The sequence below is a fragment of the Atta cephalotes genome (genome assembly GCF_000143395.1).
Source record: "Atta cephalotes unplaced genomic scaffold scaffold00016, whole genome shotgun sequence".
Classification (NCBI taxonomy): Eukaryota; Metazoa; Arthropoda; class Insecta; order Hymenoptera; family Formicidae; genus Atta; species Atta cephalotes.
In genome coordinates, this window is record NW_012130080.1 from 2,925,510 (window position 1) to 2,940,160 (window position 14,651).

The following is a 14,651-nucleotide window of genomic DNA, read 5'->3' on the forward strand; positions in this document are numbered from 1 at the left end:
TAACTAAACCTAATAACTTAATAGGTAGTAGTACGTAACGTACGTACGTAAGTATACGTACGTAACTATATCTACTCTACTATATATATATATATATATATATATATATGTGTGTGTGTATATATATATATAATATATAATATATATATATATATATAATATATATATATATATATATATATATATATATACATTTCGTTGCTCTTCAATTCACCCCCCCCCCCTNTCCCCCCTTGGTCCCTTCCCATTTTCTTTCTCTCCCTTTAGGCCCAAAAAATATTCTTTCAGGTTGAAAGTTCGTTCGTTATAGTTTCGCTAGTGCAGTACAAAAAATACGGTTCGTGATTTGTCGGTACTTTCTTAGTTTGTGTTGTGTTCAAGTTGAAAAGTTTAAAACGACACTCTAAAAAGTTCCGCGCGAAAAAAGTCCGAGTAAAAACAGTACGGTATTTGTATATGTGATCCGCAAGCAAAGTTCAGTTTCAGTAATAAAGTATTAAAAAAAAGTTTTTAACACGTTGAATAAAAAAAGAGAAAAAAAAGTCGAAAGTTGTGATATAAAGAAAGTATGTTCGACATGATATGGATCGCGCGCGTTGTGCCATCAAGAGCGAATACTTCACAGACTCTAATTGATCCAGGTAAGCTCTGTGATGCTACTGATGCAGATTATTCACTGCTACATTCGGTCGGTACGTCTAAAAGAAAAAAAAGTTAACTTACCAAATAAGAGGGAGATTGGAATGGGTTATATTTAAAGATCTTAATCAAAACATTCCCGTTCCCGTCCGATTTAAAATTATCCGCCGCCTTCTAACGAATCTCATTGATTTACAGGCTGAAATAGAGTTCGACATGTCCGACTCTGGTACAGACAGTACTTCAACGGAGGGTTATGATGAAGGTAATCGACTTACTTCGGCCGGGGATGAGGTAACATCATCACGCTATTCGCATCACTCTTCCGGATCGGAGCGACAAAAGTCCGCTGCGAACTCCATCTTCTCCGGGGAAAAATCTCCCCGATCGCCGTTAACTGATGGCGAATCCAAGTCGCCGCGGTCTCCTCCGTTATCACCGAAATCGCAGCGATCCGGGATAATGTCTCCTAGTGAGGAAGGTTCTCCAAGATCAATTCGTAGTTTATCAAAATCTCCACCGCCAATGTCACCGCCACAGTCACCCGAATCGCCAGCATATCGCCCTCCCACATCGCCGATATATCAACCGAATGACTCGCCAAAGTCCTACCATTCAGGAAACAATTCTCTTGACTCACCCCTATCGGATCAGAGTCTGTCTCGATCGCCCATACAGGATAACGGATCATGTCTCTCTCCCTCGAACGATTCTAAATCTGTGCACTTTGAAGACGCCGAGTCAAAGGCGTCTGACCTTGAAACAGATATGCAAAGATCTGTCGACAACTCATTAAAATCATACTCGTACAAGAACAGCGAGTCCAGGCAAAGTTCACCAAAGTCGCCTAGATCTGGTCCGAGTTCCGTGAAATCTTTAATATCGGCGAGGAGTTCACCGAAGTCGTTCAAATCCGGTCCGGCGTCTCCTATGGATGATCACGAATCGGACAAACCCTCACCAATGCATTCAGGTCCTCGGTCTCCCGAAGAGGAAAAGAATGGGTCCTATAACGAATTGGACGGTGAACAAATCTCGGATGGGGACATTGAGGACGAACCAGAGCCCATGTCTAAATCTAAGCCTACACCTATGACCCATAGCGAGGATTTGTCGGACGTATCGGATCTTGAGAGTATAGATGGTCCTGAAGATTCCAATGATCAAAACATAGAAGACAAGGCTCAAGAACAGATTGACAAACAAGAAATCACTAATGACGAAGAAAATACGAAAAAAGAAGATAAAATTGCACCAGTTGGCTTGACAGAAGAAAGTGAGCAACTAGACTTTGAAGCTGATGGTCAATGGAAAGACGAACGTGACGAAGGTAAATATATAAATTTTAAATTTCAAATTCAATTTTTATATATTGAAATTGTATAGCTAAATATTATAATAAGATCATTCCATGAATAAAATTTCCATATATAACATTCCATATATAAAGTTGCATTTGCTATAAATATGATAAAATTATAGGTGAAGCTGAGGCGCCTTCTGCAAAAGAGATTAAAGAGAATATGGAGAAGGATAACAAAGACAAAGATAAAGATAAAGACAAAGACAAGGATAAGGCAAAAATAAAAGAATCTGGCGAAATAAATGATAAGGAAGAAGGAGAAGAGGGAGAGAAAGAGGAATCTGAGTTGGAAGAGGGAGAGCTTAGCGATGGAGATGACGCACGACCCGAAGAGACTGAACCCAGACCAGTATGTCGCTTCTATAGTCGAGGCCAATGCACATGGGGCGTTAGTTGTAGATTTTTACATCCAGGTGTGACAGACAAAGGTAACTACACTATGTTCGATATGGTGAGGCCTATGGCATATCCGCCACATGCCGCCGCGCCACACGAATATAGATCCCACATCGACAGACCGAGTATGCGATCATCGATACCTGGTTATGGTGCTCCTACACACACACCTAAGGTGGAAGAAACTCCGTCTGAATCTGCCTGGGAACGCGGTCTGCGTCATGCCAAGGAAGTAAGTTTAGTGCAAGATATTATTATGCATGGCACTGTGCATGTATCCCATTTATAATGTTTTATTAACAATTTTCAATCTAAAATTTATATAGTCAAGTTTTAAAGAAGATATTTTCTCGCTTGATCTAGATGATGCGAAAGGCCAATAAACGCAAAGAATCTGACATGGATTTCGAAGAAAAGAAAATGAACTTGAGTTTAGGACAGGATGAACTGGATAGAGAAGCGGGATATTACGTAAGAGCTGCTAGTCCTGAGCCGCCAGTCGAAAGATGGTCACAACGAGAAGTACCACGCCGAGTATCATCTTCTAGACTAACGCCGGAAAGATATGTTGACGAGCCTGAAGGATATTATCCTCCTCCGTCCGCGTCAACTGATTATTATAGGTGAGACGAAACAGTTATATATGGCCAAGTTCTAATTAGAAAATTATTTCTATATTTCTATATTTCTATATTCAGTCCTACTGAAATATTTTGCCATCAAATCTATTTTTAATCTTTTTTTTTTTAACAATTAGGCGAGTACATTACAAAGAGTCACGCGAGTATCGGGAGCGTTTTGATTATCATGCGATTCCTCGTGGTGCGCATTCGGTTTCTCCGCCACCTCACCACCGTGAACGCGAGAGAGAACGAGATCGTGAGCGTGACAGAGAACGTGATTATTACGAGAAGTATGAAAAGAAGCATAAGCGGCCGTCGCGGGAAGTCATTGTAGAACGTATCCCTCCATCGAAACCTTGGCGAGAGGAAGAACCACCTCCTACTGAAAGGAGTAGAGGTGACGAATGGGCGGATCCATGGATGCGGCGCAAGTCCCCGAGCACTGTACGCCGCAACACGTCGTCCCGCCGACAACCCCGACGGCAGTCTTATTCATCTGGATCTTCATATTCATCAACGAGGTATTACTTATATTCGTATACGATTGATAATATTAGAGTCTTACAAAGAAGCGTTTTATATATAGAAATTCTCGGAAGATCTGAAGATGATTTATTGAGAATACATTCAATAATATTTCTCACATGAAGAGATAAAGAGAAAATGAAGATAGTCAAGAATGCGTTGTCTGCATTTTTTTCAAAGTGTTTATCGTGCTACTTTGTTATATGTATAAAAACGTATTGGAGTATCGTCTTTTTAGTTCTAGCCGTAGCTCCAGTCGTTCTAGCTACAGTTCTTACGACTCCCTATCCAGGTCTCGTTCACCTTCCCCTCCGACTAGAACTAGGTCTACTGGTAAAAGCAAGACCACTGTTCTTACTTCGCCTCCTTCGAATCCCCCGGCTGTCCCCGCAGCCACGCCTCAACGAGGTGCCATGCTAATGAATCCTCCCGCTCCCTCTCCTCGTCCACCCAAAGGTTCTATCTCTCCAACGGGCACGCTGCATCGAAGGGCCGGACTGAATCCACCTGCCCCAAGTCCACTATCGTCTCATCGTCATCACGACAAAGCCAGGGAGCAAAAGGCTGCTATGGCTGCAGCTGCTGTGGCTAAAATCATTAAAAGTCGTTCTAGATCTAGGTAAAAAGAGATGACTCTTATTAATCAAGTAGTTAAATTGAAAAGGTATAACTTCAAAAAATTTTCAATTTTTTGACGTTCTTACTAATTCTTGTGCTGATACGTGTGTAATCCGATGCAAAATTTAAGAAAAATTTATTTTAATAATATAACAAAGTTAGTATTATAAACTCATTCGATTAACAAATCTAATCTTAGAAGATATTTCTTGGTTATGTTGTTTATTAATGTGTATAAAAATAAAGGAACAAGGAAAGGAAAAAAAATACGTTTCAGATCGTCTCATAGTAGTTCGGGATCGGAGAGTAGTGGAAGTAGTAGCGACTCCAGCGAATCAAGTTATTCGTCATCCTCCAGCGAGACGCGTAGAAGAAAGGGTTCGACACCACCGATACCACGCAAAGATTCCAAAGGCATCGACGCTTTGAAGCTGAGTGGCGCGAAGCAGCAGATTAAATTAACTTTGAAGCCCACGAGCAACGCTACAGCCGTAAAAAAGATCGATCGTAGTGCACTTATGGCAGGTAAAAAGCGGAGCATTGAATCACCGCCGTTGATTGACAACAAGGCGCAAGTGGCCGCAGCGGCAGCTAAAGCTGCTAAGAAGGCGAGCTCACGACGCGAGGAATTATTAAAGCAACTAAAGGCCGTGGAAGATGCGATTGCGCGTAAAAGGTCGAAAGTTTAAATCGATTCGATTAACGATAGCGTGCGCTTTTCGCGAACAGGGATTGAAAACAGTATAACAAATATATAGATGTGAATGAAAGAAATTGATTGGTATAAATTTCGACACACATATGTATACCGATATAGAAATAATTTTTCAGAAAAACTAGCGTTGTCCAATTAAATAGATTTAGTACACTGTGATATGTATTTTACAAAAAAGATGTTTAAAGATATATCATATTTATTGATGACAACTAAACTCACTGAAATTACAGATTATTTGTTCATTGTTGAAAGATAAAGAATGGTATAATTGTAATTAATTGTAAAGTTCTAAACTTCTTTATTTCCTTTTTTGTAATTTTTTTTTGTAAAATGTATTTAATAATATTATTAAAAAAACGCTACGAACTTTTTCCCACACCTAATATAATTGTAATGTCGATATATAATATCGATATTGCATATATACCGATATTATGAAATTCTCTTACACATTTTTAATGATTATATCGATCTAAATTCCAACTGAAAAGTTTTATAAAAATAGAAAAATATGCAATATCGGTATACAGTTGCTAACGAAATTATCTTTGTATTCGATTTCTGTTCGTGAGTGCGGATAAATACATATGTATTAAATGTTTATCTAAGTACACTGTATAATTTAGCTGCCATCATCACCACGAAATAACGAAATATGTGAGGCCTGTTAGATTGTGGTGGTATATATAAGTTCTTATTTTTACAATACAAGGTAGATTCTATTATTTACAATTTATTTCTTCACTAGACTTCTTTTTTCTTAGATAGACACTTAAACGTAATGGTTGATATTGTACAGTCTCACCTGATTTTGTTTTAATAACACTCGAGTGATTATTTTTATGTAAAATGTAAAACATAAGAAATATATTATGCATAAGACAGGAAGTTATCTTGCATCTGAAAGTGCATATATGCATAGTTAATTATCCAGTGTTAATAATTAATTGAATTCCGTTAACACATATGCGCGTAAGGAATATAATTACGCGATGTGTTACAATTTTTCTAAAACAAAGCAGATTTGGAAAGTGATATTAACTGATGTAAATTGTCGTGTCTGTATAAATATATATTGTGTACTTTATTTTTATTTTAACATCAACATATTAAACATCTATAAAGTGGATTATAGAAGATCTCTATGTTGCCAAATATGAAAATTATTCTTCAATTATATTCGTAGGTAAAATCAACAATATTAATTTTGCTACAATTATACACAATGCTGCTAAATTAATATTTCCGTAAAATAAGTAGATGTTGATTTTGCTACAATTTAGTAGTAATCAATCAGAAATATATGTTATATTATTTTTCATTAATAGACAAAGAGGTTCAATCTGTAACAAAAGGATAAATTTTGCAAGTTTTGTATCTGTTTTGTTATATCTCACGATGAACTAATTGTTTTCTTTTTTTAAGCGAATGTTATTTTTCACGACACAATTCATAAACATGGTTCTTTTATTAATTGCCAAATTAAAAGCATTCAATAAAAATGATAAGTGACCTGCGATATTAGACGATCTTTCGTCTAACAATGCGGAAGAATAATTTTACGAATAACAGGGAATATATTCTCTCAAATATACAGCGATTGTACTACTCATGAGGAAGATTTCATAATAAGAACTATATATTTTGTACTTTTCTTCCGTGTATAAATATAGCATGGCATATAAACTCTATGTTAATTTCATGTCGTAAACACTGTTAACTTAAGAAAAACAGACGCTTTGTTAACAACAGTCTTTATTAAATAGTAAGTACAAAACAAAAGAGTGTTATCAAAGACACCGACTTTAAATTCTATACAAATAAATAATGTGTCTTTTTTTTCTTAACAACATTCCAGAACCGAAAAAACAGGCACACACTCCTGTTTATTATCCTATAATTATAAATAATTTGAAAACAAAGTAGAACTTAAAACCATTCCAAGTTTAAACGAACTTGATTGCCCAAATTCCAATGTATACATGAGTGTTTGAAATCCTTTGTTTACGAATAGAAAACTGAAGGAAGGCACCCGTATTTTTCAGACGATATTATATATTTTATAATTCTTATATTCAAATCAATCTTTGTACTAAACATAAGAGAGCCCTATATATTTCCAGATTACTTATTTAAATATTATATGTATATACACTTTTTATTCGCCACGGTGCAACGTTTCAATTGTTTAAGTATCTAGAAATGGAAATTTCGTAAATCAGACATTAAATAAGACATTATAAGTGTTTGGATATTCTCAGAATATTCAATTTCTATGTAAAAGATGGTCCATGCTACGCGATCACCAAATTGCACTTTAAGTATAAAGGAAACAAGAGTGCCAATCCGTGATCCGTTCACTGAGGACGTTTTTATCCCCTCGTGACAGATGCATCGAGATCCGCTTGTCTGAACGACGAATTCAGTTCTGAGGACTCTTGTATTGTTCTGATTGGCATTCCCATAAACCTTGGTTGATTGGTGCCGTTCAGCGTACTACGTCTCACTCTGGTGTTGATCTCTGGATTAATCTTTATCTCGTTGTATTTAAAGATACCATCGCCAGGTGCTGGCAGGCCAATCTTGGGCAGCTTGTACCACCATTGATATGTAACATACCACGTAATGATCGCAGCTGCGCCACCCAGGAATTTCTCGATCATAATGTGATAGTAAAGCATTGTTGACACTAACATGATATCCCACAGTAGCTGCTGCAATGTCATTGCCACAAAAAGACCACGTAGATACGGCGTGAGTGCCCGGTGAGCCTTTTTCAAGAACCCCAGATCATCATCTGAGAGATTACGCAACGGGCCAGTGCTAGTCTCAGTTGGCACAGACCGCGTGTGCTCTTCTCTCATTATCAAATCCTTGATTCCCTCCCATCCTACCAGAGAGGATCCTTCTTCAGCAAGAATGAGGCTTGAATAAATTAAAATAAATGTATGTCCAGATATATCAAGACCACTCCAGAATCTACCTGACTGCAGACACTTTGCCTTAGACTGCACGTGAATGTCACGGGTGCCCAGACATCTGCCATAGTTGGTTTCAATATAATTGAACAGCTTTGTCCAGATCAACCAGGCACAAGTGGCAAGTATAATGCGGGCCAAGTGTCTCAGTAGAATTGGTCGACGGCCACAACCCAGTGTATGCGCTGTCAAGACGACCCAGGGTACAATTATGGACAGCAGCCAGCCCCAGCCCCACTTGACGAAGTACTGATTCAGGGCATTATCGGATCTGGAGAAATAGGTACGCGGCATCGCGATGAAGTCTGCGATCAGGGAAATGATGAATATCGTGCCGCAGTAGATGGCCACCTTGAGCCGGGTGTCAAACAGCAGGGACTTCTTGCAGACGTGTAGCAGCATGGTGACCAGGATAAGGCCGATCGAGCTCGGTGCTGCAGTCGGCCGAGTGCCACCACGGTCCTCCTGTTGCGTGTTGTTCGGCCGGAAGTTCATTCGGCTCGAACGTGGACCACTGCCGGAATAACCAGAAGAGCCGGAGTTTCCGGACGATGTGTGGATGCTGCGTCGCTTACCTGTCGCCATCGCGTCTCAATTTTGGTTATCGGTAGTCGACGTACCCTAGAACCATCGCACTGAGCTAACCTCTTGGGTAAGGAAGACGTATATCGTCTTGCGGAAGTTTTCAGCGTGCGACTGATTGTCTCAAATCCTTTTGCTTTCTCAGCTGTCGTGGACTTCGAGCAATCTGCTCCGTCATCCACTGGTTGACCCTCTCCCCACCTCGTTACTTTGCATCACTACGTATGCCATGGATGTCCTTTGCTCCCAGGTACTATTACCTAGGTTCTTCTATGTGTAGAATATAAAAGTGTGGGATGTGTCTACTCTTTGCAATACACTATTAAGTTTTCTGTGTTTAAAATGAGACAGATGTATTAGAGGTCATAGAGAAAAAGATAGAGAAAAAAGGTAAAAAATATAAAAAATTCGGCCATAACGAACCTCATGACGTTTGTTCATGTGGCGATCATAGACGCAGTAAATGTAGCTACCCAACTCGTAAAGAAAATTGTAAATTACAGTTTCCTGTCACTACATAGATTATTTCTTCACATAGTATATACTACAATCAAAAAGTAGTTTCTCCATATTTAAATAATTTACGAGAAACTCGAAAGTAAGAGACTTTCAAATTATGATTTTGAACTTTACAAGTTTACAAGTGAATGGAAAAGTATGAGCTGAATATGATCATTATTCTTGCGATATATGAGATATAGTAATAGAGAAGGAAATGTATGTAATGTTTTATTTAAGCTATTGATAAGCAGTGTCTTATTTGGAATTAAGAATCCAAATCATTCAAATAATTAAAGATTTTAAAAAAAGATTATTAAATAAAAATTCAACTGTAAAAAAACACTCACCAAACGTATGAACGATATGAACGCACTTTCAATGTTCCAAAACTTATTTCGATCTTCTTGGCGCGTTCGCAAAACTTCTTGTTAATATGAGAAAGAATCTCGTCTTTGTATATTTTAGGATCAGTTTAGTCAGTTAAACGAGAAGCACAACTTTTGCATAACATGTAATGCATAAGAAAATATATCAATCAAAAACCTTTGTTTCTTTCCTTTCCATGAAATAAAGAACTCTGATTGGTTGGATTTCTTATGTCTTATGTATTATGCATTATGCAAGATCTGTGCTCCTCACTTTAGCCTTATAGTGGAAATATTGTAAAAGGTGTATTCGTTTTCGAGACGAATTTCGTACCATTTACGCATAATCAGATACGGCCATTTTAAATATGTATTTCGCAGTAATTTGAAGTGACATATTGGATATGAGTATGCGTCGAGTAAAAACGTGTACAAATAGTTTCCAAAAAGAAAGGTGCAAAAATTAAAATTTTTTTTTTCCAAAGGAAAGAACTCAATATATGGCGTTTTCGGCCCGACCAAGTTTGCACCAATTTGGGTTGAAGTAATGATGTTTCGTGCTCTTCTATTGGTAGAGCGTGTAACGTCAACCAATAGCGAAGCGTTTTCTAACTCAAGTTGACAGCAAACGCTAATAAGTTTCTGTTTTTTATCGCTGCACTTTCTGGTACACACAGTGTAAAAAACAGGAATTAATTTTCAAATGAGCAGTAGTCAGTATCTTTATTGTACTTAATCGGATCTTTAATTGAGAGTTTAGATTACCAATGTCATAAAATACTCATAATTGAATAATTTTCAAATCGTTTGATACAAGTGACAAATTGAATTCTCGATCTCAATCGAGGAATTTGACAAATCTATTTTATCAATGAACATATCAATTAATCTATTGTTGATTAAAGTATCCAAATGTTCCTAGCTTATTATCATCTGACGGAATATGTATTGACGTTCGAAATTTTTTTATATCTTTTTATATTTTGACACTTCACCATTGATGGTTTTTAAATTTTCATTATATCTGTTATTTTTTATTTTAAGTTCCGTTAATTTAAGATTGTATCTCTGCGTTGTAGCACTGAAGAAGGCTTTGTAAGCCGAAACATTTGTTAATTATATTAATTTAAAGTTAATTTAAATATAAATATAAATTATAGCTCGAAATAAACCATGACATTGTGTTAATTTTTAATAAAAAATAGACCTATAATAACATAATGACATAGCCAACTTCAAATAACCGCGCTAACATGGCGGCTTCTGGATATCGCTCTTCTTATGTTTAAAATGCGCAAGAACATACCTTTTAGAGGCTCTGTATAATAAAACGAATTTCAACCTATCAGAAATCATGTGTCGTGGAATACACAGTTTCTGATAGGTTGAAATTCTTATTTTCTCTGTTCTTCCTTTTGTTGCGCGGAGCCCCTTATACTTCCACTATGATCCTGACAGGAACGAAGGAAGGAAGAGAAAGAGGGATGAACGCCACTCACGCCGGGACGCAGAGTAGAAGCCAGAGATTCGAGTGAGCGTCGTGAACGATCGTTGATCAGAGTTGTTCGCGGTTCTCCGTTGGAATCGAGTATCTCTGACAGAGGAGAAGAAAACGGAAGCGTAGTGTCGCCGTGATAACTCGCGAAAGGGATTGAACGATATAAGTGGAGAAGAAGGAAGAGGCAGAAGAAGAACCGAAGAGGAGCAGTAACAGGTGGAACAGGTAACAACAAAAAGTTCGTTGCTCGAGAATCTACGACGCGCGTTTCGTGATTGCCTTCACACTGCTAGAGGGAATTAACGTTCGCTCGCGTGCGTGGAATTGTTTCGCGAGTATGGGAATACGCCCGAATCGCACCGTTCTCGTTTCTCGACTCTTCGAATGATCGGAGCACGAAATTGACGCGAATTGACACGAGACGACGCGATGCACAACCTAGTATCGATATTCACGCTAATTTAACGCGTAGTGTAGACGCGACCGTCGGTCGACCATCTCACTCCGTTTTCATTTCGCCTGAGCGAGATATCGTTTTGACAACTTTTTCGACTCAGGTGACGGAGAGGATTGACAAAAACGAGGATGATTGACGGAAAACTTCTTTCCCTCTCATGTGAGTCTCGCTGTCTCGCGAGTGGAATCTGTGTTGTGAAGAACTTGCTTGTGACATTTTGCATTTGTCTATGTTACGATTTCACCGCTCAGTCGCAATCAGGGTAATTACGTTACGCGCCCGTGCATGAGTGACTCGTCTATACGTTTATACATCCAATGATTAATGAGAGATATTTCTCACTGTTAGATATTGAAGGAATAGGAAGGAATCCAGTTCTTTGAGTTAAACATTTTGTTATTTTCAACTTTCGTTTCAGTTAAAATGTAAATTAATCCATTTCTGTTGTTAGTGTCAAAATAAACAAAGTCCTTATTAACGTATGCACTTACAAATAAATAAACTAAATTTGAGTTAAATTTAATTCTTAGTACACACGATTGGGTCATTCGTATCCTGTACATTTTTTTTCTTCGAAAAACTAGGAGAATCAAGTAATTATAGTCATCAAGTTATAACATTTATATATAATTGTTTTAAATTTCACAACCTCATAAATACTTTCTAAAGTTGTTAAAGTGTAAGAATCACTTAATAATTTTTGTATATTTATTAAGGTGATGAAAATTAACTTAAGACAACGGATAACTCATTGCGTGTAATCTAATTATCGTGAATTATCGTGAATTATCGTAAATTATCGATCGAGAAATTATCGTTGTGTAAAAATTTATACATTTTTTTCTTAAATTGTTAACTCCGTTGTTTTAGTTTCAAGTTAATGATATATTGAGTGAGATGTAGTTAACGACTTATAGATATTATTAAAAATAACTCAAATTGAATATAATTTGATATTATGAATTTAACGATTATGCTTGAAATAATGTTAGATTAATTCGAGATAATATGAGTGCTTTTTATTTAAAGATACAAGTCGACATAGATATTCTATTTTTCTTAATATTCCAATAAGTAACAAAAATAGAACGATATCTATGTCGATTTATGTCTAAATAGAAAGTATTAATTGCGCGGCGATTCTTGAAACCTTCCTTTTCGAAGGCGGCATATTTTTATCTCAAATAAAAATCTAGGCAAATAAAAATAAACAGTATTATTATTTGCTTACTTTTTGAAGCTCAGCTCTCTGCACAATATTTTTATTTCATATAAAATTTCGTATCATTTGTATTTCAATAATATTATTAAATTTCACTATTAAATTATTATTATTAATAAAATTATTAATAAAATTGATTAATATTTTATTAAATTTACAGTTATATTAAGTCTTACTTTTTAAATGATCATGAGAAATTTCAATTAACGGAATGACTGTCTAAATAAATTCCAGATCGTTAATATTTAAATATAAAGTCGGATTATGAATGCCCCTCCCCTTCGCCCATCTTTTAAAGAGTCATATAAAAGTGTCATTCTAATAAATTACCTAAATCAATTACAATTCTGAAAAGTTCTGACAGTTTAATTATCGAGTCGAGTTTTATGAAAACGAGAGAGAAAGCAAATTTTTGGAAATCGATCGATCTTTAGGATGAAGCATCCGATATAGCGTCGCATTCGTTGAACTTTGATGTCTCCATCCGAGTAAGTCGTTTAGATTAGTATTCCGTATCTCCTTGCGACAACAATATTAGTTCTTCGCTCACACATATTTACGCATATATTCCATCTCTATGATATTCATTGATGTGATCTCTTTACAGCTGCGAAACAAGACTGGTTTCGGGCCTTTCTCATGAATTCTCTTCTCTGGAGTGCCTTCGATCAAACTTAATTAAGCTCGCTTAACTTAATCGTTAATCAATCCTTCATAAGGCCGTGTGTTACTTGGAAGTGTATCTAAATTTTTTAAATATAACTCCCAATTGAATTTAATTCAGTGAGATACGCAATCTGTTAGCCGCATGTGGCTCACTTGTAAAGGATACCCAGTATTAATTATATGGGAAATTGGATTTCGATGAAATGTATTGATTTTTACATATATTATAATGTGATGAATAAAAAAAATGTTCTATATATACTGAAAAAAAGTTACTGGATTTTATTAAATATTTGTTTTTGTATAATACTAACGAAATATTTACTTACAGTAAATAAACATTTTTATTCAAAATAAAAAAATATACTTAAATTAAATAAATATATATTTACATTTAGTAAATATTTCATTAGCATCATTCAAACAAATATTTAATAAAATTCAATAATTTTTTTCAGTGTACACATGACTTAAATAATAATAGATAGTTTTTAAATTATGGTATTAAAGATGTTCTGTGTAAGCACAAGTTTTACACTTTTGACACATCATAAAAATTTTTGAATCATGTGTAGTCACGTTTTGTGTTCATTGACATCAAATTTTCTACATAATTAGTGTGGAGTCCTTTTTTGCAATTCGCCAACTTAAAAATAAAATATAGAATTATATTTTGTATTTTTTTGTGTAAATGACATAAATATTAGGCGATTCGAAAAATTTCGTTTCTAAAAATAAGCCTCTGAAATTGACCTTAAAAAATTGCACACCAGTGATTTAATCAATTTTTTATTTGTTGGAAAGATACATTTTTTCACAAGCTATAAAGAAATCCGGTTAAAAAAGATTAATTCGTAGGTAGAACAAATTATATAGTTAAAAATTTCGCCGTAAGCGAAACTTTCCTATTGGTTTAATCGATCGTCGTTTCATTAGGTTAGTTCGCCAATATGGCACTATAATTTTATTCTGATGATGACACTGTAATTTTATTCTGATGATGACACTGTAATTTTATTCTGATGATGGCAAAAAGAATTGCGTTACGTATGCTTATGACGCGTAAATAATAATATAACGGAATTCATTGATGAAGTATGAAATGTGGAATTCGTAAATGCATTATGCGTCATTAATAATGCAATATCCAGAAGTGAATTTTTTCTTGAAAAATTTAAAATGATAATTAATTGTGTTACATGTTAAAGAACAACGAGTTTGGAACAAATTTAACTTTTTAAAGTTTATGATAACATAAATCTCCTGTCAATATAATATTGATAATACTCAATATAACTAAATTCTTTTCTCTATATGCATGTCAAATTATTAAAAAATAATTTTTTTATTATGATAATATATTATCATAATATATTATCAATTTATTATGATAATATATTATAATAGATAATGAGGTGTGTGTTGTGTGTGTGTGTGTGTGTGTGTGTGTGTGTGTGTGTGTGTGTGTGTGTGTGTGTGTGTATTATTATTATTAGTAGT

General features: G+C 35.6%; 2 protein-coding genes across 2 annotated transcripts; one reads left to right on the forward strand and one right to left on the reverse strand.

The window, feature by feature from the left end:
- Positions 1-855: 855 nt before the first annotated feature.
- On the forward strand, positions 856-4,853 carry LOC105618271 (zinc finger CCCH domain-containing protein 18-like). Its single transcript, XM_012199810.1, has 6 exons — positions 856-1,969; positions 2,122-2,630; positions 2,762-3,021; positions 3,156-3,542; positions 3,785-4,165; positions 4,442-4,853. The coding sequence occupies exons 1-6, from the start codon at positions 856-858 to the stop codon at positions 4,851-4,853; spliced, it is 3,063 nt and encodes a 1,020-aa protein (XP_012055200.1).
- A 2,401-nt stretch (positions 4,854-7,254) lies between these two features.
- LOC105618418 (FIT family protein CG10671) lies at positions 7,255-8,445 on the reverse strand. The gene has a single exon (XM_012199959.1). It carries the CDS (start codon positions 8,443-8,445, stop codon positions 7,255-7,257), a length of 1,191 nt encoding a protein of 396 aa, XP_012055349.1.
- Between the last annotated feature and the right edge of the window lie 6,206 nt (positions 8,446-14,651).

Bases quoted from the DNA above. Each gene is read 5' to 3' on its own strand.
- LOC105618418 (XM_012199959.1), bottom strand. From the start codon at position 8,445: ATGGCGACAGGTAAGCGACGCAGCATCCACACATCGTCCGGAAACTCC.
- LOC105618271 (XM_012199810.1), top strand. From the start codon at position 856: ATGTCCGACTCTGGTACAGACAGTACTTCAACGGAGGGTTATGATGAA. The intron at 2,631-2,761 runs GTAAGTTTAGTG...CGCTTGATCTAG, and splicing joins GTCTGCGTCATGCCAAGGAA to ATGATGCGAAAGGCCAATAA. The intron at 3,022-3,155 runs GTGAGACGAAAC...TTTAACAATTAG, and splicing joins GCGTCAACTGATTATTATAG to GCGAGTACATTACAAAGAGT.